Source organism: Tuber melanosporum, assembly GCF_000151645.1.
Source record: "Tuber melanosporum whole genome shotgun sequence assembly, scaffold_2, strain Mel28".
Taxonomy (NCBI): Eukaryota; Fungi; Ascomycota; class Pezizomycetes; order Pezizales; family Tuberaceae; genus Tuber; species Tuber melanosporum.
The window spans coordinates 1,334,573-1,361,954 of record NW_003298863.1 but is presented as its reverse complement, the minus strand read 5'-3'; the positions used below and the strand labels follow the sequence as shown (position 1 = coordinate 1,361,954).

The following is a 27,382-nucleotide window of genomic DNA, read 5'->3' as shown; positions in this document are numbered from 1 at the left end:
ATTTGGAAAAGTTATATTTCTGGAAACTAAGAGGTAGGGCAACAAATTTACGAGGTGTTACGGTTGCTGTCACAGTCAAAATTGTCACACTTTTGGTTGTAAAACTGGTATAGAGACTAGTCTTCCGGAACCATACTCTCCAATAAAAAAAAACCGCCATTTTTTTGTGGGTCACAGACTGGTACCCAGTTACAGGTTTCTGGAGTAGCAAATGGTGTAAGAGCCATGAGAAACACCACTTTTGTCTGAGTTCCAAACGGACCTAAAATCAACAAATCATCATCGAAGTGTGCTTTTGTTTCATTCAACAAGGAACTTCAGCATAGAACGATATCAAGTAGCTTATGCGATAGCAGTACTAGGGTGCCAACCATAATATATTTGCAACAGACCCCCGAGCAGAGTGACTATAGTGGTTTTTTTGTGACAGTATCATAGCGGGAGGGTGGGGGCTTGGCATTTCATCCCACAAGGCGGGCCACCCCAACTCCCTTACGACGTTCCAAGTTCAGTGCGTGAGTAATATCATGAGAGATTTTGTGCTGACGCCAGTTCTAAGGTTCCCAATTAGTGTGAGGATCAAAACTTGGTCTGTGGGTTGTTGAGATACCATCAGTTACCTATCATATCATACTTGAGTGGGAAGTGTTAGCTAGGCGGGATTTAGTTGAAGTGACTGTTGTGGGTTAGTTTGGAGGTTATGGGAGTAAAGGTTTTCCTGTATCTGGAGAGCCCTCTTGACCTTTCTTTCTGATCATCGACAATGAATATGAGACTTTTTGACCAGCGGAACAACATATACGAAACGAACTTGAATACAAACGACTTTAAGATAGTGCAAGTGGGGATTAGTCAAAGGACCGCGCTATCCCACGCCACCCACGGCGATCGTTTGCCTTTATTTTCTTTTCTCCCCGTTGATTATTTCGTTTGTAAGAACCTCGACCGATCATCGAGCTTTACGATTTCTTTTCTCGATCGGGAATCATCTTTCAGTAGGGAAGGGGAAAGTAGGGTTAGGGGGATTGGTGGAAATATCAATTGAATACTTTTATTTATCCTACTCAAACGCTGCTGGAAACTCTTGATTTAAGTGAGCAAAAATGGTGCAGCGGTAGAGCGACCGGATTCCTCTGAGACTTGGACGCCGGATGAGGGACGCTGGAAAGGACATAAACTTTGTTCTCATTCTCTCTAATTAAAATAGCCGAGCAACTAGCAGTATAATTATAATAATAATATTATACAAGATAAGATCGCCCTGATCATCCCATGCATCACCACATGTTTCTCTTTGCAGCCGTGCACGTCCTCACGCCCTTGCCAACTCCCATGATAACAAAGAAAACACATATCTAGAGAAGCTTCTCCTTAAATCACCCTATCTCCGACGTAACCCACCTCACTCTCGAGCAATCAACAACACTTTTAATACTTCTGCAGCTAACCACAACACCCTCGCTTCCTTCAACTCTAACAGAAGGAGCTATCGATTGGGGTCCTAGGATACGTTTCGCGTCCCTTGAAGGCGGTCTTTCTGGTATTTTAGATTCCTATTTTACAATTTCTTCCGCCTGCATGCGAGTGTTCAACGCTCGATTCAGTGATAACTACAGGGTTAGGGATTTGTCCACCCATCAGGCTCTTTCGTTCATTCTTCAAAAAAGTTTCTTCAAAAAGCAGCGACCACGGCACTTAAGACACGACGTTAATAGGATCGGCCGAGGTCAGCAGCTCCGCCTAATGATAGATCACGCCACGGTACCCCATTTCGTAACCACGGTCCAGAGAAACCAAGATCACCAGCACTCACTCGATGAACCTAGTCCAGAAGAAGCACGGGAAAGCACATTCGTTTGGCTATTTTATTTGTTACCTCTCTTTCTCATTGCCCAATCCCTAGGGCCTTCCTTTACTACTGCTCCGGGGATGCTGGGGGTGAGGGGTGCGGTTTTCGGGGGCTTGGAGCGTGGGGTGAACGACCCCACTAAATCAAGTGACATCACGGGAGTCCAGGGGCCTGTATCGAGGCTGGCTGTTAATATGAGGTGCTGGCTGGGCCGGGAGAGAATAGAATAAGTGGGGAGAATGGACGTTCCTTAAAACGTGACGCTATGAACGAAGTGACCTTTTGAGTATTACACAGAAGGTGTCCATGCTCTCTAGCAGAGGTCAGAGTTTCGTTTGGTTAACCAGAGTTTTTCGTTGGGTTGAGTGGGGTTCGGTGGGTTGGGTAAGAGACCGGTCTCCCTACGGGTTGGTCGGGTCCGCTGGGAGTGAAGCTCGAGACACCTAACGAACCCGACAAACCGTTGGAGTATGGTGATGGATAGGGTACGGGGTGGGTGCGACGGGGGGCCGGAACCGGAGGTGGGATGGCGGCCTGAATCCAGTGCTTACAAGGAGGTTTATCGAGGGTGGGAATAATTTAGCGGAAACAGTATTTGGAGTAGTGGGATTCTAGAAAGGAGAGGGGAGATAAGAGTCACAGTTGGGGCAAAGTTGAATTTTCGTTCAAAGTTAAAAAAAATAGTCATTTCCCTTGGGGTGTTTTTTCTGAAGAAGTCTCCAAAGAACATAAGAAACGTGTTCAGCCATGAAAACCGGTATAGCAGAGTGGCCAAGCAATAAACCTCCTTCCGCGCACAGCCCATTATGTCCAACACCTAGTGCTGTTTCCCGGAGGAACTATTGCTACTGCTACAAGAACGAGTACCCAAACCGAAGGTAATCGAAAACTATATTCACTAGGGGGCTAGATATGGCCGAAAATGTGTAATTAGGATGGTTCCTGAGGACGCTATGGGTGAGCTCCCAAGGCTATTGCAGTCTTGGGATATCACTCGGTATAAATCCTTTAGCTGTTCAATACATGGACCTAAAATAAACGTCCTTACTCGAAGCCAGGAGATTAATTATCGGTTTTCCCGTGACTCCTTTTCATACAGAATTAGCTACAAACATGAATTTTTGTCCATCCTGATAAGTGGGAAATTCACTCCGGCCCTGTATATATCTTGTTAGCCCACAGCCAGTTTCCTGATTTTGAGCTTTGTGACCGTCACCAAAGGGGTCTAGTAGGTTTTATTTTATCCTAACACTAGCGATATGGAATACGGCTAGCATCCTCCAAACCCACCAAATTATTTTATAGTTACTTACAAACCTAAGTAAAATTCCCGCTTTACTGAATTGACATCCAATCTATACAAGAAACCTTTGGCCATTCCCGAGACTGTAAATTATGGTTCGGGACGGCATATGGTTCACACTACCCAAGCCTTCCAACCCGGTAAAGTGACTACAAGGGTGCTGTCAGTCGATCAATGGGAAGCAGCAGTCTGGCGGTAGGGAGGCGGTCGGAAATTACACTGGAGCAAAATCAACTTTAACCGACCCTACCCGACTATGGGTGGGCTGTGGGCACGACCAATCACCCAATCAGGGTTTACCAATTCCGTCGAGCATTCGAGAATGGGTCCTCTGGATTAGATCATGCTAGAGAAAAATCACCATGATCTGCTGGATCATGCTCGTACCCATCACTATTCGCTGAGTTCAGATAATGCACAAGGTTGGCCTACTGAAAAGATAAGTGAATAGTACTGTTGCGTGAGCGATAGAGTTGAGTAGTCGGGAGAGAGGATTAAATTATACAGAAGGTACATTCAATAGAGAGGAAATAGAAAGTCAAAAACAAGAACTAAAGCTTGCATATTTCTGCCACTGAATATCCCCAACTTGGATCTACCATATCTACATACTATTTCTCGAAGATGTGATTCTGTTCGCATTCCATGTTCCCCCAAAATAGAGGCAATTCTTGATAGGTGGCGTAGATCATATGGGGTGGATCCTGTGCACCCATGAGTCTTAAAGCTGCTAGCTAAGGACTAAGCTCAACTTCATGCCCCCCCCCCGAGGCCCACAGAATCCCGAGATGCAATGTCTTCGGTCATATGTACAAGTGCCAACCTCCCAATTTATTGTATCATTTAAGCCAGCAATAACATGCTCTGCCTTTGGATTAGTAAATACTTTGTTAGTGTGTGGCAGACATATTCAGATGCGCGCTTGTATCTGAGGATATCTGAAGGTGCCCGCAGATACCCGAATATGCCTGAAGTTATATATAGATATTCGTTGATATCTGAAGATATCTGAAGATATCTGCAGTCGGCTCAGCTCCGGGATATGCAAATTGAAATCAAAAAAGTAATATTCCCACGTTCCCAGCTCTGAGAGCAGTGCAGATGCAGAGAGATTTCCTATACTCAATATATTCCTGAAGTGCGCGTATATCACATGTGAGCAAATATCATTTGGTTATGATTTCATGCTATTTTCCCTACCACATCAGTATCAGTACAACTGTAAAATACCTAACTATTTTTGTTATAGCCCCGCCTCCACTATATCCTTCTCCTAGTACCCTTCACCTTCATGACTCTGCATAGAAAACCATTTCCTCTCTTCTTGATTGCGATTTTCAAGTTGGATATAACTATTTAGACAAGAATGTGATACTATAGTGCATGGGGATCTACACTAGGTGGTGCGCAAAGCGGTCATTCGACTACTATGATATATGTAATGGCGGTGAAGATAGAAATATCACATGTGGGCACAGAGGCTGCCGACGCATACTCACTCAATTGATACCAATTTATACAAATACTCTGAAAGCTCACCAGAATTATAGCGGTGGCATCGGATTGCTCGGAAGCCTGCAGATATATGAAGTCCGGCCAGGTCGGGTTTCGGAAAAGCCCAGGCCGGCCCGGTTATGCTCAAGCGGGGCCGGACTGGCCGCTTGCGAACACTGGTGTATTCTAGTGCTTTAGATATCCAATAGTATCTAAAAATGACACAATTGATAACTAACAGATATCCAGATTTAGGGCAGGGAGATAGCAGTAGGATGGGTTGGAAGCACCTCCTTAGGCCACGCATGCCAAACAAATCAACCACGAATTGAAACCAAAGTCATATCCGCTCCATTCCATCCCCAAAGTAATATATCTAATTCGCCAGCCAAACCTTCTAATATAATAGAAGACTATTCAAACGAACGCTTCAGTTGATGTAAATAAAGACCAACTCGTAGTGATTATATATCAGTTATCAGGTATTTGATTTCTGGGAGTTGAAATTGAAAAGAAAGAAAGAAATGGCCAATCAAGGTTTGATCTCACAGAATGTGATTCCCCTCAGCCCAAGCTCTAGAGGTCCTCCTCTGATTTCTGACCTTTTCTCCTTCTCAATCTTATCTCCCAGCCTTTTTTTACTATTTATCTAATATCTCGAAATTCTACGTACGGAACACCTCTACATTCAAATATAAAGCTATGTTCTTGCCCTGAATAAAACCCCCCCGCAGTCTGCCGAGCATTTCATATTCTATCTCACCGGCCTCGTCAGGCTTTCCACTGTGGCTAAGCTCCAGCCGAGAGCTGGCTCGGCTCCAGTCAAGCTTGTGCTAGTTCAACTCCAGTTGAGAGCGTCCTCTAGTTCCAATGTATCAACATTCGTTTCTCTCCCAGCATGCTTTTTCTGCACCAACATTCTTTCTACCCCACAAATATCCACCCTATCGTCATGTCCTCCATTTTCTTCTCAGTTGCTGCCATCTTGGCTTTCGTCCTCTCCGCTATTAATACCGGGGCGATTGATTCCCTTTTGCTCCACAGCCCGAACAACCTGCCCATCACGGATTGCAACTCAGCCTGTGTCCTAATCACCCTTCCCAATGAGTCTGGCTATTCGATATTCTCCAAGCTCTGTAGAGCTGCTGTCCCGGATGAGTCATGCATCAATTCTGGACAACTGGAGATGAGAGTGAAGCTTTCGGGCTCCGGCTCCTACGACACTATCATCAAATGTCTGTGTGGCCCTGATGGAGAGTGGCAGGAAACAATGAGATTAGAAGTCCCAACTGAAGGTGTGTTTATCCCTATTTTCCTATCCCCACAATCCAGAATGTAAACCTCAGTGTGCAACCATTAGCTAACAAATCCCAACTAGAAACCACCCAGTATAACCATTCACAAAAACCCACATCTACCCTACAACAAGCACAAACAGCCACCTCTGTCCCACGCAAGACCTCCGAGGATACAAAACCTAATGGTAAGTCCCCAATGTGACCCTCTCACAGATAAACCGCCAAAAGCAGAGCCCACAAAATACAGTTTTCCCAAAGAAGAGGCTAATCTAGAGAGCGTTTTCGGGAAGCAGGTACCACTACTAGCGCCTATCCGGCTGGGAAGTTTTTCCTAACACCTGCCGCGGCTGCTGGAATTTCTATCGCGTCACTGGTAACATTTGCGGTCTTAGTTGGGATAGGCCTGCTCGCATGGAGAAGGAAGGTAAAGAGACGGGATATCGAACCGGACTTTGACAGCGTTTGGGATGGCCAGCAGTTTCCAAGGAATGTTGCTGTGATAGGGAAGCGGTTTAGGTAGACTTATATTTGATAATCGTCTCTAATATATTTCTACTTTCAACTATTTTCTCCGCACCCTTCTCTTTTTCCTTGGATTGATGCCCGATGATTTTAGTCGAGTCAGCGACCAATAGATACGAATTTACGATTGCTGCACGTACAGTACTACTTGTACTTGTACATTGTGCTGCACTATTACTCACTCGGAACCTCATCTATAATTAAAGCGTGTTGGCTATCATACCATTTGAACTGCACAGTAATCATACCAAAACCTCTGGATAGTGTCCACACACCGATATCTAGCATCGCTGCGTGAGATGCATATTTTGCCTACGAGTAACTTTTGACTAGTTTTGTTGACAGCTTTTGTAACGCTACCATTATGTCCTTAGCCCACATATATTGGCCCCTATGGAACTTTGAAGCACCGGAGCTATTATCTATCAGGAAAATTCCTAAACGTCTTAGCGGAGTAGCCTGCCGCAGCACTTACCAATTCAAAGAGTGTGGGTTGTTGTAAAACCGCATAAAACCCTCAAGTGCTACCAAAAGCAGGAAACCGTGCTTCGCGTTTTTTCCTAGAAATAAGAATGACGTTCCTCTGGCTTACTGCCATTTTCTTCCTCGTGGTAGGCATTGTTCAACTTTGAATGCGGTTGCGGTCGCACCTGGAGGTTTAGGGACAGACATCCACACCTCCCGTAGAATTCCCTGCGCCTTTCACTGGTAACTGGTAACACTGGTAACACTGGTAACACTGATGTCCCATCATCCACCATCGCTTACGCCGTATCACATGCGTGCAAGGTTAGGGTTAATTCCCAAAAATTACATCAATAAGCCCCCTCCCACGCCGCACAGGCAAAACTATGAATCCCACGCAAACCCGACACCCCCGCTCACATTAAGAAGAAAGCCTGCCAATGTCCTCAATGCAATCGTCGTCGATGGCCCCGCATCCACCCAAGGTTGTGATAATTTTGGCAGACGAGGGCCAAGACCCTACAGAGGTCGCAATCCCATGGAAAAAATTCAGGGATAGTGGCTGGGAGATAACATTCGCGACGGAAAATGGGAAGGTAGCGAAGGCAGATGAGAGATTGTTATCCAATGGACTATTCGCCACCTTTTTGGTGAGTTGGGATTACTGTCTCCTCATGAATGCCGTCCCATTACCTTAGTGCTGAAAATGTGATCTCTTTTAACTTTTAGGGCGCAAGCAAAGCAGCTGCCGCGGCTTATCGCGATATGGTCGAGAGCGAGGCACACAAGAATCCCTTGGCGTGGTCGATGCAGGGATTTAGTTTGGTTCCTTACGGTACGGCGAAACCACCAAGTGAAGAAGGTTGGTCCAATGTATAACGGACTGACTAAGTAATGTCCAGATGCTGTTCTCCTACCTGGAGGCCATGATAAGCCAATAAGGCAATACCTGGACTCCGAGTCTTTGCATCTTCTCTTGAGGGAATACTGGCCATTAGTTAAAAGATCTGGAGATGCAATCACGAGCGATGGTTTGTTACACGAAAACCAAATTACCTTGGTATAATTCACAAGTATGATACTAATTTAGTGGGGATCCAGAACCCTCAAGAGTTGTCGGGGCCATTTGCCATGGCGTAGTAGCCTTATCAAATGCTACCCACCCGCCAGCATCCGGATCTACAGACCCCAAGGGGCCAAGTCTACTCCATGATGTTGAAACATCCACTTTGCCCTACTGGATGGAACAAGTTGCCTGGGTCGCATCCCAGGCATGGTTCCTTGGTGGCTATTACAAGACCTATGGAGCAAGTAGATCCTGCGCTTCCGATGTGAGCTTCTACAGAACCACCTGAATACCCGCAGCGTCCTGATTAACCAACTGCAATCTTTGTTGGAGGTTTCGAAAGTGCTCGATAACAAAAAACAGCAGTACAAATGTGGTCCATTGAGCCAATCGTTAGTTGTCCTGCTAAACTCTTCAATAAGTATACCCCCATTGCTAACGATTAAATTCCACAAGACCATTCGCCCACGTTGACCCCAACTACCACTATATATCCGCCAGATTTCCCCGGGATTCTTGGCTTTTCGCGGAAAAGATGGTGGACGAAGTTCAGCAATGCCGGAGCAACTCGAACAATCAACTCTAGCACGTCTATTATAACTATTACAACTATTACATAACCCATGAAAATGAAAATGAAGCAATCCAAACAGTGCACCTCTCATATACCCCACACTCGGACAATTTCTACAAAGACAGCGACTTAAGAATCTTGAGGACTTTATAAATTTCTACCATTAGTAAACCTTGCATTAGGAAACTTTCTACCCAAGCGTCTCGCTAACCCTGCCGCCCCAGATGGCAGCGACCTCTTTTCCTTCTTCTCCTTACCTCCAGACACCCACTTCTTCAACCCTTTCCATTTCCATACCGTAAACCTCTTTTCCCCATGTCGATAAGTATTCCCGAATCCGGGGACCCTGGTGCGCAACTTACCCACTTCCTTGATTTCAGCCCTACACAGATGGCAAGGAAAGGATCTCGGGCCGGGATTGAACACAGTCACCCTAGACCTCCAGAGCGCCTTCGCGCACGGAGCGCACAGAGCATGCGAGCACTCCCGGAACTGCACACTTATTTTCCTACGAAAACAAATCCCGCACTCAAGCCCCTCCGCTAGGGGGTATCTGTAAGTACTCACATGGGTGATGGAGCTCATATCATCGTCATCGCTCTCGCCATCGTAATACCCACCAATCACGCCTTCACCCACCGCGAAATCCCTCCTATCAAAGCGCCCAACAAACCCACCATCACCATCATCACTCGATTCTTCATCTCCCTCCTCCTCCTCCTCCTCCTCCATACCCCTCCCATCGAAAAATAAATCCCTAAAAAACGCACCCGGCCCCCTCGCGCCCAACCTCGCCCGGTAAATCCCCCCTTCAACAATATGCGCTATGCCCAAGGCCCTACCGAACACTAGGGCGTCTTCCCAGCTCCGCAGATACTCCGGCGATTCGTCGCTTTCTACGTGAGGTGCTGGATTGATCCGTATGCGATAGGGTCGAAGCGTCGCGGGATTGCTACTGGATAGGATATTACGTGCGCTGGAATGTTCGACAGGGATAGATCGGAATCTGCTTGTTGGGGTTCCTGCGGGTGCAGTGGCCGATATTGTGGGTATTGGGCTGTTTAAGCGGCCGCGGTGATGGAGGTGGTAGCCATTAGGTGTTAGTGGATCGGGAGTTGGTGGGCGATGAATGTAGTTAATTGTTGGGATGGCTGTTCGAGGCATTGATCTTACAGCACAAGTAAATCTATAATCCGATATTGTAGTGGTGGCAGTCGCGGTGAGAGCAGCGGGTAGGTTAGTAAGAGCTGTACTGTACTGTATCTGTTGGAAGAATCAGGCGTTATGGGATATAATGTTCGGTGAACCACAGCTCCCACGGAGAGAGGTTGCATTTATAAGAGTTATTATAATAACTTTATTCTTTCAAGATGAACGAGCTACAGTACTAGTACATTGTCATGATGCACAAGAAACATTCACACAAGTCACTAGCCACAACATCCCCAATGAATGTTCTAAGAATTTTCCGAAACACAAAACAAAGAAACCACACTTTCACCGACAAATTTCGAAAACCCACCACCAACCACCACCACCACCACAATCACCACCACAATCACCAGAGCAACTGTGAGGAAAAGAAAAAATTCCCCATTGTGTTCCCCGACCCGGCACCTCTTAGCCTCAACCCATCCCAATATATCTATATATATATATATATTATGATATGCACCGTACTCTCTCACCCTCCCCTCCCCCACATTGCCCCCACCCCAAACCCCCAACCTTTAATCCGCCGATAAAGGTTGTGCCCGGCACCAATGCAAATCTTGGCTCTAACTTGCTTTCTTTTTCCCACCACCGCGGTTACCCAAATACGTGACTTAATTTACTTGGATCCAGTGACTATCTATCATGCAACATCACTCGCTGCCACGTTTTTGCCAGCTAATACTAAACCAGTTCCACATAATATCATGCCCGAGAAGATCGAATATGCGCGTAAGCCCGGAAGGACAGGTGTAATTTCATTTCATTTCATTTCTCTTAGCGAGTATCCGGGATGAGGGGTGTTAGGTTGCCATACCGGCAGATCTTGCACGGAGGAAAGGGGGGGGTGGATGGGTGGGTTGGGGGCTCTTTACCATGGTCTGTAATTGCCGGGTGCCGGCCGGTTGTGGTGTTTGCGTACCGTATTGGTGGGAGTGCAAAGTGCATATATTCCAGGACTGAGGAACATGATGTGGTATATAGCGGTGTGGTGCTCAGTGTGAAGGTTGCGGTGAGGGGCGAGTGGAAGCCTGCCCCCTCGCCCGGCCTGGGTTGCCGGGGGAGGAGGAAAAGTGAGGAGAGAACTGACAGATCCGAAACCCAAAACTGCACGGATGAAGTGGTCATTCCCGTAGAGATACGGCACCGATCCTCTTACCGGCGAGGTCTAAATTGGGGGTGGATGGAGTGGGGGGATATCTAATCTACCCTCTTCCGGTCCAACCTCTCCCTCCGCTCAGACTATTACTAGCCTTTTCTCCACATGTGAGACTCTACCATCCATCCATTCTTCTCCAGTGATGTTGTCATTATCGCAACCGCACCAATTTACCAACAAGTTGGTATGATAAGCACCATCTAGACGTGAGTAATCAAGCCTCTTACCATCTAACCAGCTAATAGGTAAGTAGCCTATCATGTGAATCATTCTCATACTTCCAGCCTTTATTCCCTCCAATTCGTCAAAACACGGTTGAACGCCATCCTATCCCATCAAACCAGACCAGAGACCAGAGACCCGCAAGAAATAACCGTACGGATATCACGAGGCTCAGTCATGTACTCGCGCTGTGCACAAGACAAACCCGTGATCCGAACGATGCCTCATGATTGGCCGCCATAATCCCGAAAAGCTGTTGGCGAATCGCAACGATTCCCGGACAAAAAGAAATAGAGAGCGCCCTCGGGTACCTACGGCAGTAAGCTACTACATCCCCGTTTCGTTCGTTCGTCCTGCTAGATATCACACGATGGCTAATTATGCTGGAGGAGAGAACAGGTTTTTTTTTCTTCATCTTTTTTTTTTTTTTCTTTTCCTTTTCTCCCCTGTGCGCCTGCGGTATTTCGCTCGTTGAGCTTGAGTCCATTTCCATGATTAACTAGCACATCAGCAGACATTGAAACCTTCCAACCACCCGTTGATCCAGAGAAGTGTGGGGGGGGTCCTGTGAATTACCATATCTCAAACAAACCCCGATAAACAACTCCATCCGCCGTTACCATCGCTAGACCCATGGGGGAGGGGGGGAACAATTGCCAATGATGATCGACGCTTCGCAAACATTACTCACCTGGAAGAAATTCCAGTCTCCAATAGAGTCCATCGTCCCTCGGTAGATACCGGCACCGTCTCCTAAAGGTATTATACCCAATCCCGGTATCGGGGACCAAACACCCCCGAGAGGGAGTGGTGTTTCCGGGCAAAACCCAGTTTGGGCGTGGAAAGCTTGCTGGAGTTCGCTGGCTGGTGATCGCCATTTTGTCAATTCACCCCTTCTAAGCTTATTGTGGTTAGGTGGGGTGGTCTCCGTTGCCTAGCCCGATGGCGACTTAACGGGATTTTACGGCACCATATCCCATGGGATTTGCCCTACCAAATCCACTCTGATACTTTACTACGCCTGTGTACGAGTACTGTACTTGTAAATACACATGGCATACACGCTGACGACTTTAGAGTGTGGGATGCTGGTACGGTATTTTGACTACCCTCCGCTACTGCAACCTTGTCCCGGTCCTCTCTAAGTCACCAAAGCCAAATCCACAACCCCAGGACGAGCATTTACGATACCCTACCCTCCACCACGCCCTCAAATCGCAAAACGTAACCAGTCACCCACTGCCAACTGCGTTAATACGCCATCTTCACTCCTTGTGTAAACTTTCCCCCTTCTTTCCAAACGCTCCCCTTCACCCCCCAGCAACGCGACTAAGTCATCGTAATATGAGCCTTGACCACCGGCATCTCTTATTTACAACGCACAGTACTCGTACCTTCCTTCCCCTCCATGCCATCCGCCACTAGCCCTGCTGCGGTAGAAACCAATCGCCGGGAAGACCGAGCTTACCGCGCTCTCCCCTTTCCATCAAGTTACGGCATTCGAGCACTCATAGTTCCAGGTCGGAACCTTCATAGAGGGGAGGGTGTGATGACATATATGACATATCTGTCTACAACTTGTGTGCTAAGTGGCGAGCTTTGATATAAATGTGACTGCCGGTACCGGTACTTTGATATCCGAGCACATTAGCACCAGTCCGGTTACTATCTGGTCCGAGCTCTGTCCCCAAACCCCACTATGATGATATGGTACGAGTACGAGCGTGGCCTGGTGCTATGACAGTAGTGACCCGCTGTTATTGCAATTGAGCTATTGTGCCAGGTCGGCCGGGTTGAATAGAAGGGGTAGAATCGATACTCGTACACCGAACTGAAATGAGCGAAAGACCGCATGTCCCTGCGAATAAGAGAACATTTGGGCCCAGCCACACACACTACGGGTCAATGACCCAGGCACGGAGACCTATCTGATACACTGTATACCGTCTTAATGTTCAGTTTCACTTTTTCCATCCATTTCGTTTTTCAGGGCGCTTCATCGTAGGGCAAGACAAACCGACAACCGGTGCGAAACAATTCACCCCCACTTAGGTTGCCCATGATACTTTCCTCTTACATCTTCTCAATGACAGAAACCCTCCCTCCCCCCCCTTCTATCCCTCATCCTCATTCTCCGGATCACTGCAAACCACAACAAACCAAGAGGGCAAGAAAGTATGTCCCCCACTACAGCCCCGGTCCCAGGATATCACAAAAGATGGGCGAGCAAGAATGGTTCCAGGGACCACTATCGAGATTCGCGCCCAGGCCATGTCTACAGAATGTAGACGTCAAGATATTCCAACCAACCGCCCCTTATTCGTATCGTACGGGAAAAGGAAAAAAAAGCAACCCTCCTGCTAACTTTTCCGCCCAGTTAGGATCTGCTATTTCCCCCCGGGGTGTTCTGATTAGTTGAGTTTGATAAGTCGTTATCTAGCAAGAAATGTACTGTACTTTACAGTACAACCCGCCTCTAGTCCGTACTCGATAATCTCTGCGCTTTCCACCCCCCGTGTAGGTTCCGGCTACTTACCCCCCCTCCCCCACCGAGCACCCGAAACTGCACCAGGCCTGGGCCCTGGCGGGCTTGTGCCGTGCGTTGGATGCAAAATGTACCAAGGCAGTAATACTCGAGTAGAGAGTATGGAGCAAGATGAAAATAATTCATGCAGTGTCTACAGTCCACAGAACCTACCGGGAGCCCTCCCTGAGACCCGAGAGTCCCCGGATGCGGCGACATCACATACTAGAGGAAGAGAGGATGGGCCAATTGTGATATACGACATTGCCAGTATCCGAACCCGGGTATGTACGTACTCGTTCACGTCTGCTTGCTCATAGCAATATAACACACTCACCATCGATGGTAACCCTACTTCTTACTTTCTTTCCTTTTTTCCGATAGTAATCGCTCCGGGGAGAAGGTGTACGAGTACTCGTGTTAGCCTATACCAAGCATACTAAAAGCGCACGGCCGATTTTTTTCTTGCAAAACGCTCCCTCTTTTCCAACCTTCGTATCAGCCAAGATACCCTCCGCTATCTACTCAGTGGCATTATTCCAATCCTGGAGCTCCTCTAAGACCATGCACGTACTCGTACTTCGATCCCAATAGGCGATGTTTTGGCCGCCTTCTTGGAAAAAAATAAGGCGGTGAATACAGGCTGAAATCATGCCTACATGCTTTTCTCTGCCGATACCCATGCTAGGGGTGCCTACCTGCTAGCACAGTCATTATGTACTGTAGCTTTGATATACTCGAGTACTGTGATTGTACCTGTGCACAGACTTTGATGGGGTTGGTCCCTCTTTCTATCCCCCCTTCCATGTGTTCGAGGATTAGTAGGAGTTTTGTCTTTAGGGTAGCGGTGTTACAAAACGGCGCTAGTATGAAGAGCACACACAGTTAGGAGAACCAACCAGTTCCCCTCCCCCTACTCACCGTAGGAGCACTCCAAAACGGCTTTCACTTTCGTTCTTGTATGGGTGCCGCCGTACGGGAGTGAGCAAGGAAGCAAGTTAAGGTCCGAAGGTTTCCTTGAACCGTTTTTTTACTTTATTTCGCATTTTTTGGCTCCAGCGACCAACAACCTGAACGACATGTCAGGGTTTTATGGAAATCGGACCACCTCTCCAGCAGTATGCGGGAGTGCGGGAGCTCTCATAGGCATGTCCCCTATCTTGCCCAAGCCTTTAGTTGGACCTTCCGGGATCGGGAGCATTCCCTAGTCGATAGCGGAGTTAGTATCGCCCCTTTCGGTCGATAGATCTAGCCTACCTCACAGCATCTAAGCTAATAAAACTCCAGGATTTCGCCCGCTATATCATGATCGATTTTCAAAAATAAAAATTAAATGAAGTAAACCACCAAGTTAGTTGTACAATGCGATTTATCGTATTAGGAAAAGGAGGTCTAACAATTTCTGAAAGCCGTGGAGCGGCGCCAACCATCAATTGAGGTGCTTTATGTACAGTACTTCCTCGAAAGTATAGATTTCCCTCCTTGCTTCGATTTCCCCTGTCCCTACCCCCGTTCTAATAGCGGTATCAGGGTGACATTTGTGATATATCCTCCAGAAGAGATTTCCATATGAGAAACCTTTGAGAAAATTGGTATTGCTCCGATCAGATCTGATGCCTACTTTGTCCCATTTGTGGAGAGGGGGGATTAGAGACTGGACCAGCCCTAGGACAACCGTCTTCCTGCTGCCGATTATCATTTTTTTTATAAACACGACAGATACGGCGCGCAGAATAGAGGTATGGATACTCGCAACTGCAGATTGTATTTGTAGCAGGTAGTGGTTAAAAAAAGAGAGAGAGAGAGAGAGAGAAGAGGAGAGGAGAGAAGAGAAGAGAAGAGAAGAGAAGAGAAGAGAAGAGAAGAGAAGAGAAGAGAAGAGAAGAGAAGAGATACCCCGAAAAAAATGGTAGGCGGAATGTTCAGAGAACAATAAAATAAGAGATTTATCACACGTCGGAGTTACTGATGCAGTGTTCGAGCGCTCCAGTCAAGAGGCTTCCACGGCTTTCGGTTCCAAGACAAAGGAGGAAATTTTCCTGGACAGTCGTCAACACCACCCTGTCCAAAGAAGTGCGCTCCTGTCCAAAACCCTGTAATGTGGGTTTAAATTTAATTGCATGCAGTTAAAAAAGGCTTACACACCAGTACAGACAGGGCTCTAGAAGTACGACGGAACGTCCGGTCTGCAGTGTGACCAGCGACCAATCCAACTCATGGTCAAAGCATCGCGAGGGCCTTTTTCTTTCTTAACATTGACGATTTTTAATTTTTAACATTTTGGGAGTGTGCCCTCGTCTCCTCCTCCAACCTCTCAAGTCGCACCCATCGGTAAGAGGCCTTGACGAACGGGAGGGAAAGAGAGGAACGAGAATGGATGCATGATATGGAACCTAAGATGGATGCGTGCATGGACGCATGGACTGAGGGCTCTATTGTAGCGGACGAGTAAAACGACCAACATCCTTAATGAACGAAAGTGGATCCAAACAATTCATTGGACCATCGATTATTCGCTCCTACATCAGATCAACCTACTATTGGATTCACATATTTTCTCAATTGGGCTGTTCAATCCTTTAGCTGGATGGGAACGAAGCCACGTGAGATACATCTGTTTGGGCCAATCCAAACCTAAGTTATAATCCCACCATATCCTAATATCTTAAACTGGGCCAAGTAAGAGATGAGAAGGGGAGGGAAAAAAGAGCTGCTTGCTTCGGTGGCAATACACCAGCCTCTCCCGTTATGCACATCTCCAGACACAACTGCCAGCTGCTTCTTGCAGCTAAAAAAAATAAAAAAATCCGATAACCTGATCCTTCAGAGGCTAACAAGTTCTCACGATGATCCCAATCCATCTGTGCAGCAGGCTACTCCATCTCACCATATGATACTTTATATCTAGATCATTACTGCTGCCTCCGGTTTCGCCTCCCCTATGAAACGTGAGGGATGCTTTCAAGTAGCCCTAGTCCAAAACTCTCCAGGTTAATCCGAGATCGATTGCGAAAGGCAGACAAACTGGCTGCAAAAGGGAATCCCCTTGCAAACACCAATAGCCCCTTGCTAGTTAATCTGCAGTGGACCGGCTGACATTTAAAGCGCCCACGTTTACCGCAATGGTATGGCACCGCCCATAGAGTTTTTTAAGTGTGCACTTTGAACGTGACCACCGCGCATACTGGGTGTCGGTCAGCAATGGATGCCTTGTGGTGAAAAGGGCAAGACTTATGGCAGCATCATAGACTGAGAAAAAAGGGAGAACAAGACAAAAGAGGGAAAGTAAGAAAGTGAATAAACAATTAAATTAGATTGAACACTCAAGTTTAAACTGCAACTGAGGGTATACAGATGAGCTATATTGCTCTTCCGAACTTGTACTTGAGTGACAACAATTTCTTGCCATTGTCTGTAGTCCCTTCAAGTTAGTTGTACGAGTGTTGTGCTGCACTGTACGCACATGGCGTAGTGAATTGTTAACACCCCCACGACATTCCCCCGACAATGTTCAATTGGACGGTCGCCATTCGATTTGAGGGTTTCCACCTATAGGGACAACAGCCGCTCCCGCGGGGCCCAACGGTTCTTGAAGTTATGATACTATCCGGGTAGAGAGAGTGCGGTAAGGAAGCCCTCTCCCCGACCGACCTGCTTGCACAGTACACTACACACATGCAAAAAATACACGTTAGGGGACAATGGATGGGTCGGGTCCTTTTCTTCAGGGGGTTTTTTAAAAATAAAATAAAAATAAAAAAAACTCTTCTCCCCTTCAGGGCCATAGCTAAGGCGAGTTTCCAGTCCCAGCCCTTCCATCAGGAATCTGATCTGCAAATCTAGTTTTTTTTGATATTTTTCTTTTTTTTAAAAAAAATAAAATAAGGCTTGCTGTATCCATCCTACCTATGCTCTTCTTCTACCTGTATGGTTTCCGGGAGGCACATTCCTAGTGAATGCTCATCACCATGCGCTGACCCTTGTTTGGTGGCTATGGTTCTAGCTATCCGGATCCCCGTATTCCTCCTACTTCAAAGCTAGCACACAATTCAAAAAATGGTGTCCGGGTACATCTAAAACATGGAGACTGATGAAGCGGTATCTCCTACTCATATATCATAGCTTTCTCATCCTCTTCCAAACCACTCTAACAAACAAACACTATCCCTCTATTTTCCCTATCCTTCTCGCTATCCCAACTGCTGCCAATACGGTTCCAAAGCCCCATTTCCCCCTCCAAACAAACATTTTTCCAGTTGAGCAAACAACTACATACACCTTCCATTCGCAATGCAGCTCACTCCAGACATGAAGAGTTGGGTGGAGAGTAAGATTGAAGAGCTTACTCTCGAAGAGAAAGCCTTTCTTCTATCTGGTGTTGATATCTGGAGAACACATGCTGTTCCTCGTCTTGGTGTACCACAATTAAAGGTTAGATTCCTTTCCCCCTGTTCCCCGCAATCTACAGGCCCGGGAAGCTCCTCCGAATCAAACATGTTTGTCTGTTTGTCTATTTTCTAACGCTCTATAGACTACAGATGGCCCTGTCGGGGTCAGGGGTGGTACGATGGTTGATGGAACCACTGCTGCCCTCACTCCTAGCGCTGTATCACTCTCTGCAACCTGGGATGTTGAGGTCGTGGCTGGCATCGGAGAGCTCCTTGCCACAGAGGTTCGGGACAAAAAGGCAGATATCCTACTGGCACCAACAGGTCTGTGGTCGATGCTAGCCCTAACCCTATGCCCCACCAGTACTAGCACCTGGGTAGAGTCGTTCGGCTAACGCATCCCAGTTTGCTTACATCGTTCACCCCTGGGCGGCCGGAATTTTGAATCCTTCTCCGGTGATGATCCATTCCTCGGAGGGAAGCTTGCCGCATCGTATATTAATGCGGTGGAGAAACATGGAATCGCTACAACCATCAAACATTTCGCTGCCAATGATCAGGAGACAAGGCGTTTTGTGGTTGACCAGGTGATATCGGATAGATGCCTTCGAGAGCTTCACCTTGTTCCATTTCAGATTGCTATTCGGGATTCCAATCCTTCATGTGTTATGGCCAGTTATTCCAAGATGAATGGGGTATATGCGAGCAACAACAAGCGTTTATTGACAGGTATCCTGAGAGACGAATGGAAGTTTGATGGCATAGTCATGAGTGATTGGTTCGGTGTCAACAGCATTGTTCCTAGTGTTGAAGCTGGACTCGACTTGGAGATGCCCGGGCCAGCCAGAAAACGTGGCAAGAATCTTGTGGATGCGGTAAACAAGGGTTACATGATGGAATCCACACTCAACATCAACGTTAGGAGAGTCTTAGGATTGGTAAGTTTGCTACCATCCGATGATATATACAATCCGTGCACTCATCGCGCGCGCCCCCACATTCAATCAACGTGCAAAGGAAGTTGATAGAAATCCCAACAGATCTATAAGACGGGAAAGTATAAGCACCCCCTCAAAGAAGAGGAACCTGAAGTGGCGAGCAACAGACCCGAACACCAGGCATTTCTCCGAAAAGCAGCTTCGGAAGGCATTGTCCTATTAAAAAACGAGAAGGGCCTCTTGCCCCTAAAGTTGGAAAAAGCAAAACAGGTTGCCTTTATCGGGCCGAATGCAAGAGAATCTGTTGCTGCAGGCGGAGGGTGAGTACCAATCCAAGCAATTGCATCAACGTCTTTACCCAAACCCCCCCATTCCGCCCTATACCCAACCGATCCCGAGATTTTTCTGCATAAGTGGTGTGCTTAGTGAGGACACGAAAAAACTCGGGACCCTACCAGCTAACCCTCTTTATCCAAGTTCTGCGGCTCTAAATCCCCACTACCGCCAAAATCCCCATGATTCTTTCGTCGAAAATGCCGCATCCATGTTCCCAAATCTAAAGGTTGTGCACGCAAAGGGATGCCTAGCCAACAAATGGATCCCTCTATTCCCAAAGACTTGCGTTTCGCCCAAGAACGGGAAGCATGGCATGTACATGGAGTATTTTGACAATACACTTCTGCGTGGACCGGCAGTTCACGCCTCTCACCGCGAGAGCACAGTGCTGTCGTGCTACGACAATTTGCCAAAGTCGTTTGTGCCGGGGAAGAGGTATTCATACCGCGCGACTGGGCTGCTGACCCCCAAGACCTCCGGAAGGCATACCTTTAGTATGGGATCATGCGGGCCAGGGAGACTCCTAGTTGACAAGAAGGTAATCATTAACATCTGGAACCGGACCAAGGAGTCCGAACGCTCCGAGATGTTTATGGCCTATGCCTCCCCGGAGGTGCGCCATGACCTTGACATGATTGGTGGGAAAACCTACTTGATTGAGGTGGAAGGTGTATCCAGGGAACTGGACCCCATCCCTGTACACTATACAAATGAGTTATATAGGGATGAGATCATGGACGGGTCGAGGGTAGGGTTTACGGAAGAGGTCAAGGATGATTTGTTGGGAGAAGCGGTGGATTTGGCAAAAGAGTCGGATTTGGTTGTCCTGGTTGTTGGGAAGAACATTGAGTGGGAGAGCGAGGCCTATGATATGAAGAGCATGGATCTGCCCGGTGGCCAAGACGAACTTATCCTTCAGGTACTCAAGGCTAATCAGAACTCGATCATCGTAAATCAGTCGGGATCTCCGATTACAATGCCCTGGGTTGATCAAGCGTCTACCATTCTCCAGGTGTGCACCCCCATCCTACGTCCAAGCTTATTTCAACGTCCGTGACATGTGACTAACTTTTCCAGACATGGTACCAAGGGCAAGAGCTCGGAAATTCTTTGTGGGACGTTCTAGTCGGAAATATTTCGCCTTGCGGGAAGCTCCCGGTGACCTTCCCCAAGCGATTGGAAGATACCCCGTCGTTCCACAATTTTCCGGGCGAGAACGACAGGGTGGTTTACGGAGAGGGCATCTGGCTAGGGTACCGTCACTATGACAAAGCAAAGGTTGAACCCCTCTTCCCCTTCGGATTCGGCCTCTCATACACCAAATTCGAGTACAAAAACACAAGGGTTTCATCCGAGGTATTCAAGGACAAGACGACGGTATCGGTGAACATTACCAACGTTGGAAGAATGTCCGGAAAGGAGTCCGTTCAGTTCTACGTCTCACAAACCTCAAGGCCCGGCCTGGCCCGGCCCATCAAGGAGTTGAAGGGCTTCGCAAAGGTGGACTTGAAGCCCGGGGAGACCAAGACTGCTAGTTACGTGCTAGACAAGTACGCGCTGGGGTACTATGATGAGAAGAAAAGGTCCTGGGTGGTTGACAAGGACGCCCAGTTCGAAGTTCACGCAGCGGCAAGCTCGAGGGATATAAGAGGGTCAGCGAAATTCCGAGTTTCGGGCACAATGCAGTGGATAAATTGATTTTTCCCCTCCACCTCACCTCTCACCCCCCCCCCCACCCACCTTCACTCTCTACATTCTCATCTAGGGTAATTTTTATTTTATTTTATTGTGTGTTTTCACCTCTTTGCCGTTGCGTGTTTTGTAATGAGTAACATCCGGAGAAGACTACCGGCTGGAAATTTATGACCGATCCACGAACCCATTTTCTGATAACATATTGCTTGGCACGAGATGTATATTTATCTCGATTAGTCAATTGATCAATTGATGAAAGTGACGAAACAAAACGGAAAAGACAAATCCTAGCGAAATCCGATCTAAATAACTGGGCTAAAAAGCGAAACAAGGAATATCAATTGATTTTCCCCCTCCTCCCCCCATCCTCCTCCGTACGCCACTACAATACCAAGCAACAGAAAAATAAAAAAGCGAACCGAAAACGCCCGAAAAAAAAAGGTATGATAAACAAGCAAACAAAAAATCACCATCTTGACAATTCAACCACATATAATAAACTTTGCAATATAATATACTATCCTATGCCCACCAACCCGCGTCAACCCCGCCCCATAGAAGTAGAAATCTGAAAATCCAACTTCGCCGCCGCATTCTCCAGTATCTGCGCGTCATGTTTGAGCGCAGACGAAATCGGGGAGAGGGTTTGCAGCCAATGGATTGTTTTCTGGAACAATTCCGCAAGAAGAGGCTGTGGTATCATGCTCTTTAGGTTTGGGGACTGGTAGGCTGCTTGGAGGACTAGGAGGTTTCCGAATTGCCTATAGTACGTACGTTATTTAGCACACAATCGAAAGGAGGGAGAGGTGGGAAGAGGGGGAAATACGCATGTGCTGTCCCGAAAACATTCGTGATGACAGGTCTATTCACATCCGGCGAGAAGGCGTGAAACGCCGTAGTGCTAGAAATCGCCGAATCGATACACTTCCGACAACTGGCCTCCAGCGAAACAGGCGCCAATTCCGCCCTCTCGCTCTCCCCGGCAATACTAATCCTCCTAACGCCACTACCAGCTGTATTCCCCAATGGATTGAATCCCCCAGGTGTAGTGGCGCTAGGTGAACTCTGCGACATCTCGCTGGCAGACCTTGCGGGCGAGGATGTGGAAAAGACGCCTCCGCTATTGGGGGCATTGTACACGCCGTTTCCGCCGTGGATAGCATGGTAGACGAATGGGCGGTGGATGATGTAACGTGCACCGAAATACTTTGCGCGCAGGCGGGCGGCATTGATATCTGCGGGTGGTGGGTCGGACTCTTCCCAACGAAGGGCCTCAGGGAGGTGAAGCTTCCATTGCTCCAGTTGGAAGTCAAGCTCTCGGGCGATCGCAAGGGAACGGGGAGAGTCGAGTTTTACTTTGTCTAAGAGATTGTTAGTTACCTCCAGAGATATGGGGGGGGGGGGCTAGCCTCTTTTGTAGAGAGACGTGTGGGCTCGGTTAAGCAGCTTTCTCAAGGCAATCTGGGCGAGGTAGTACATCCACATCGATGGGTTGTCCTCATTTGTACCCTCTGTAGATGAACTGTCCGTAACAGAGCTCGGAAGAGGCATTGAGTCCTCCAGTCGCGATATCCCACTCGGCGGAAGGTCAAGTTCAGCAAGGACATCACTACCATACATAATCAGCTATCACCCAAAAAATGAGCGATATAACGTTAGAGCAAACCTCTCAAGCTGAAGACAACTCCAGAAAGCCCGAAGAATCAAATCCCTCCTCAACTCATTGCTCTCACCCTCCAACCTCCTATCACAGTTAGACCCTACCGAGACCGACCGACAAGACAAAACAACTCACATCCTAACCAAAATCTGGCACCCCATGCATGCATAATTGATCCACTTCCAACTATCCAATACTCTCCCCAGCTGTCCCCAGTACAATCCCGCCAGAAGGCAGATCTGGACATTCTCCAACTCGTTACCTCCTGACAGAACCCCCATGATATCTATCGCTTTCACGAAATATGCTAGTCCGGGAATTACGTCAATATTCTTAAGTTCTCGACCTTGTCTGCCCTGTAATCTCCCAGAGTGCTGCTGCTGTTGGCTATACGAGTGAAAAGGCGAACCCGCTCTATGATAAGAAGAACCGGGGGTCTTAAACGGGGGCGTAGTAGTCCGGAAACCTGGGGAATTGGGCAGCGTGGATAATGGTCCCGGGATTGGTCTTTTATGTGAACATATTGCTCCAAGGGCCATTACCAAGAGTACTAACGCCGAGTGTAGGGTCCTGGGGATCCGCTGTGGAGAAGGTCCCATCCCCTGGGAGGAAGGCATCGAGTGAGTTGGCCCGATTCCGGATATACTCCGCTTTCTCTTCGCGGAAGAAGAGTTCCTCCTATGGAGTCCTAGGGACAGCATAGACCCATCCCCCTCAGCAGTGGATACCAACCCTAGCCCTACATTAGGCCCAAGAGCACCAGAGTAAGGAGTGGTAGGTGAGGCTGCAGACACAGACGCCACGCGCTCAGAAAACAAAAACACCATACTAGTTATTGTGGCCTTATCCACAACAGGGTGTAAAATATGAATATTCGCCAGATAACTATTCAGGAGCGTAAGGACAGTCTGACGGTCCAACTTCAGTCCGCCCCCGGTTGTCAATCCACTCCCTGTATATCCGGATGGCTTCCTCTGGGAGTTTGTATAATCTCCGGCTTCCGGTAATACATCTTCCATCGGTGAATCCTCACTGCCCCTCCGTGATCCCTCTACGCCCTCATCAGCCCCAATCCCACTATCCCAGACAAATCCCGTATCATGGTCATCCATATCCTCGAACATCGACCCGGGAGAATCGAAACCCTCTCCTCTTCCATACACACGTAAGGGGCCCCTCCTCTCCTCTTTCTTCATTACATAACCCTCGTTTGCTAGAAACTCCTCGTCAATATTCTTCCGGATACTTGGCCACCACATGAGCTTATGTGCAGCAGTAGTATGCTGCACTGGGATAGTGAGCTGTTCATCCTCCTCAAGCGGAACCTCAGTGGGGTTGCCGGGACGTGGGTGATCCTGAACAGAGGCACCGCCCGATGTAGATTGAGGATAAGCCTGCTGAGTTGTAGGGGTTGGGGGATGAAAAGGCGAAGTGCTCTGTAAACTTTGTAGAGATGTCTCATTAACAGCCGTGGCCTCCTTTGGTGCGGTAGCCCCATCAACAACCCTATTACCACCCGTAGGAACCGCAACTGTAGTTACTTCTCTGCCGGAATTAATCGAATCTAACAGAGCTTCCACCCTCCCTAGCCGCTCCAAAATCTGGAGTAATGTCCTATCTTGCCTTCGGGGAGGAGAAGAATGGATTTAGTAAGACCTGAAAGTTACTAGGATATCAAAACTCACTTCGGTGGTGGTACTTCTCGATAGACGCAAGCAATCTGTGACTCCTTACAGAAGCCACAACTCGGCCTTCCTTCGTCGCATTTAGCCTTTCTAGCTCTACAGGCGTCACACGCCTTAATCAAGTCAGTCCTGTGAAAATTCCACACCTTAAACCAAGCAAATGGAAAAAAAGACGCAAAAATGAAACCTTCGGTCCAGTCAGGTAAAAGTAGGTATTAAACCGAAATACGAAATGATGTAGTTGGTCATAAATACCGGTACGCCCATAAGCCCAGTTCCACCAACCGCCCAAAATTCAAGGGGCGGTGCTCTTCTGGAAGACCAGCTTCAGGGTTTCTTTTCTTTTTCCTTCTCCCCCTTCTTCCCTCCACAAATGCGCATTCCCAGTTGTTTGGTGAGGTCACATGATCGCACGTATGCATGAACCAATATTCGGACCCCCATTGAAACAGTCTCACAAAAGCCCTCAGTACTCCGGAGCAGTTGTCCGCTTTTGGACTTAGAGACACCATGTCTCACGAAATGAAATATTTAAGGTAAAATAAGTGTGAAAATGGGAAAAAGAAATGAAGATACATACTTGTGCAGCTCTAATTGCCTTTCGACGCGGAGGGTAGGTAGTCACCACATTCATTTGCGGATTTCCCATCATTGTTCCCGGAATACCACCAACAGTTGGTGTTGTAACAACGGGGCTTGTAACGCCAGATGTCGAAGTAGACATATGTTGATGGGACATCATCTGTGTAGGGGTTGTAGAGAAGCCGCTAGTCATTATAGGGCTAGGGCCTGGAGGTAGAGTTGCTGAGCTCCCCGGTGACGTGCTATCAAATAAGGCCGGGGGCCGATTATCACCGTTGGCAGAGGCACCACTTGAATTCCCGGGATGGGACAAATCCTGCTGGCGTTGGCCCTGCATTTGTTGACCGTAATACCCGGATGTGTCTGGCTGATAATGAGAAGGGTGCCCGGAGGAGGAAGAATTGCCAGAGAGAGAAAAGGAACGAAGTTGCTGAACTTGTTGCTGGTCGGTCGCATTTCGTAGGTGCAGTGTAGACCCGGTAGGGGGAGGTGTTGGTGCAGGACCGTCCATGGAAACTTGCTGACCTTGTAGTTGGCGGTGATGTTGAGTTTGAAAGCCGTTATTATACCCGTGGTTGGGGGAGGGGCCGGAACTATGTACAGGAGGACTCGTCTGCGGTGAGACTGCTACAGCTGATTTATTAGCGAGTGGATGCCCAGGATGCTGCTGCTGCTGCAATGTACCATTCTTTCCGCCAGCTACTGTCCCTGAGGGAAGTGTGGGGATTGAATGCGATCTCGAATGTGACAACGTATGCTGAACCGGTTGCGGGGGCGTTTTCATCTGCCAGTCGGCAAAACTAGCCGTTGGCGATGTCGTAGAATACGCGGAGGAACTTTGTGAAGGGAAATGCTGTGAGTGGGTGTGATGTATCTCATGAGAAAGGGGCGAGGACGACGATCCCCAAGATTCCAGACGGGGTCTCTTCGAGTCGGAGTTGGTTGCAGACATAACAGAATGACCGATTCGAAACCTGCTGAACTATTTATTTAACAAGTCATCCGGAGAGGAAACCCGGAGCAGGTTCAATTAATAACTCGGACGAAGCGAGTGAAACCTGCCTTACTAGGCGGGGTGGGAGACCTGTCAGGTCTCAAGTACCATTCGCAATTAGAGCTACCGTATCCCAGACGGGAACCTAGCGAGCCAGGAGAAACTGACCACACTCCGAAGGAGCGTACCCGTGGGGGGTTGACCGAGACCGCGGGAAGAACCAGTGGCGGTGTATCCGTATTATTATTATTATTATTCCCCTTCCACGTTTGGAAAGGCAGAACAGCGACCAACCCTTTCAGTCAGCCGGATAGAGATGAAGACACCAAAACTATGTTCGTTGGTATTTAAATCTGAAAAGTTAGGATAATGAGTTTCCCTCCTATAAAGTAAAGTAAGTTCAAGGTCTTTAGTGCGCTTCTTGCTATTTCTCACTTCCTCACACTCCGCCAGTAGTGGTTCGGTGATCCCAAACAGTCCCAGTCTGTAGTTGGACCGGGACCCAAAAACTCAGACTCAAATTCAAAGAGGGAGAAAGTTGGCCAAAGAGCCGCAAGGCAGCGAAAGGGGTGCAATCGTACCAGTATAATATTGTTGTAATAGATGTATTAGATAATGCCGGCAGAGCAAGTACAGTCAAGCATTACTTCTGTTTAAGTTTTTTTCTTTTTTAATCGGCGGTCGACTCGCAGGCCAAAAGGACAAGAGGATAGGCAACGTGAAGCGGGAAAATCCGCAACTATATCAGAATTGGCGGTGAATTAATGGATTCGCGTCAACATGGTCGTCGCTGATCTACCGGAGTGCATCGTTCGAAGAAAATCCCATACCGTCATGTACACTTCTTGAGCGAAGAGAGAGAAACGAAAAAAAAAACAGTGGGTGGTCTTCGTTGGAACTTGCGTGCCACCGGTGTGAAGTTGGTTTCTCTAATGTGTGGTGGAAACTTAGAGGCAGGCGGTTACCAATGCAATTCCCGGTACTCGAGTATGCTTCACTCAACTCTGCACCCGTTGTAGGATATTCCAAAGTGTAACCCAAGCCACCGAATACCCAATGTGAGGGTAAGGATGGAACTCTGTGAACCCAGGTGCGCCACCAAAGGAAAAAAAAAAACAAGGGAGATGACCGGAAAGGGGAGGGGGGGGGTCAGGATCCTGCGGAGATGCAGTGGGGGATTTCTCCCTTATTTTTTCCAAAACCACAAAAAGCCGCCGGCTGCCAGGTTTGAGTCGCGGCGAAGCTGAGGGTGGTTTCAATGAAAAAAATAAAATATGGAATAACCAAAGAGAGCAGAAGAAACAAGGGATTAATACCAATCAAGCAAGCCCAGGCTCAAGATGACCTTGAGGGGAAGTATGTAGATGATGGAGGTATGCGGTACTGGAGGTGATGAGGAAAAGGGTGTGTGGTGTG

General features: G+C 47.8%; 4 protein-coding genes; 3 read left to right on the top strand and 1 right to left on the bottom strand.

The window, feature by feature from the left end:
- Nucleotides 1-7,334: 7,334 nt before the first annotated feature.
- On the top strand, nucleotides 7,335-8,633 carry GSTUM_00005602001 (uncharacterized protein). XM_002837718.2 has 6 exons: nucleotides 7,335-7,581; nucleotides 7,661-7,793; nucleotides 7,834-7,962; nucleotides 8,033-8,262; nucleotides 8,331-8,389; nucleotides 8,454-8,633. Exons 1-6 carry the CDS (start codon nucleotides 7,372-7,374, stop codon nucleotides 8,581-8,583), a joined length of 891 nt encoding a protein of 296 aa, XP_002837764.1. The 5' UTR covers nucleotides 7,335-7,371; the 3' UTR covers nucleotides 8,584-8,633.
- A 4,590-nt stretch (nucleotides 8,634-13,223) lies between these two features.
- On the top strand, nucleotides 13,224-15,141 carry GSTUM_00005600001 (uncharacterized protein; the record flags this gene model as incomplete). XM_002837717.2 has 2 exons in its annotated part: nucleotides 13,224-14,907; nucleotides 14,976-15,141. One exon carries the CDS (start codon nucleotides 13,224-13,226, stop codon nucleotides 13,581-13,583), a length of 360 nt encoding a protein of 119 aa, XP_002837763.1. The 3' UTR covers nucleotides 13,584-14,907; nucleotides 14,976-15,141.
- Nucleotides 15,142-17,308: 2,167 nt separating this feature from the next.
- GSTUM_00005599001 (uncharacterized protein) lies at nucleotides 17,309-21,231 on the top strand. XM_002837716.2 has 7 exons: nucleotides 17,309-17,613; nucleotides 17,692-18,119; nucleotides 18,220-18,400; nucleotides 18,482-19,014; nucleotides 19,117-19,334; nucleotides 19,492-20,362; nucleotides 20,428-21,231. The coding sequence occupies exons 2-7, from the start codon at nucleotides 17,979-17,981 to the stop codon at nucleotides 21,046-21,048; spliced, it is 2,565 nt and encodes an 854-aa protein (XP_002837762.1). The 5' UTR covers nucleotides 17,309-17,613; nucleotides 17,692-17,978; the 3' UTR covers nucleotides 21,049-21,231.
- Nucleotides 21,232-21,330: 99 nt separating this feature from the next.
- On the bottom strand, nucleotides 21,331-27,059 carry GSTUM_00005598001 (uncharacterized protein). XM_002837715.2 has 9 exons: nucleotides 26,548-27,059; nucleotides 24,971-26,348; nucleotides 24,391-24,503; nucleotides 23,500-24,328; nucleotides 22,841-23,418; nucleotides 22,712-22,789; nucleotides 22,569-22,654; nucleotides 21,872-22,406; nucleotides 21,331-21,806 (listed from the first exon to the last, which is right to left on the bottom strand). Exons 2-9 carry the CDS (start codon nucleotides 25,922-25,924, stop codon nucleotides 21,587-21,589), a joined length of 3,393 nt encoding a protein of 1,130 aa, XP_002837761.1. The 5' UTR covers nucleotides 25,925-26,348; nucleotides 26,548-27,059; the 3' UTR covers nucleotides 21,331-21,586.
- Between the last annotated feature and the right edge of the window lie 323 nt (nucleotides 27,060-27,382).

Excerpts from the sequence above, each read along its gene's own strand:
- GSTUM_00005599001 (XM_002837716.2), top strand. The coding sequence starts at position 17,979 with ATGCAGCTCACTCCAGACATGAAGAGTTGGGTGGAGAGTAAGATTGAA. Across the intron at positions 18,120-18,219 it reads TTGGTGTACCACAATTAAAG|ACTACAGATGGCCCTGTCGG; the intron begins GTTAGATTCCTT and ends AACGCTCTATAG. Across the intron at positions 18,401-18,481 it reads TATCCTACTGGCACCAACAG|TTTGCTTACATCGTTCACCC; the intron begins GTCTGTGGTCGA and ends AACGCATCCCAG.
- GSTUM_00005598001 (XM_002837715.2), bottom strand. The coding sequence starts at position 25,924 with ATGTCTGCAACCAACTCCGACTCGAAGAGACCCCGTCTGGAATCTTGG. Across the intron at positions 22,790-22,840 it reads TGCCAGATTTTGGTTAGGAT|GAGGTTGGAGGGTGAGAGCA; the intron begins GTGAGTTGTTTT and ends TAACTGTGATAG. Across the intron at positions 21,807-21,871 it reads GTTTTCGGGACAGCACATGC|GCAATTCGGAAACCTCCTAG; the intron begins GTATTTCCCCCT and ends TACGTACTATAG.
- GSTUM_00005602001 (XM_002837718.2), top strand. The coding sequence starts at position 7,372 with ATGTCCTCAATGCAATCGTCGTCGATGGCCCCGCATCCACCCAAGGTT. Across the intron at positions 7,582-7,660 it reads GACTATTCGCCACCTTTTTG|GGCGCAAGCAAAGCAGCTGC; the intron begins GTGAGTTGGGAT and ends TTTAACTTTTAG. Across the intron at positions 7,794-7,833 it reads GAAACCACCAAGTGAAGAAG|ATGCTGTTCTCCTACCTGGA; the intron begins GTTGGTCCAATG and ends AGTAATGTCCAG.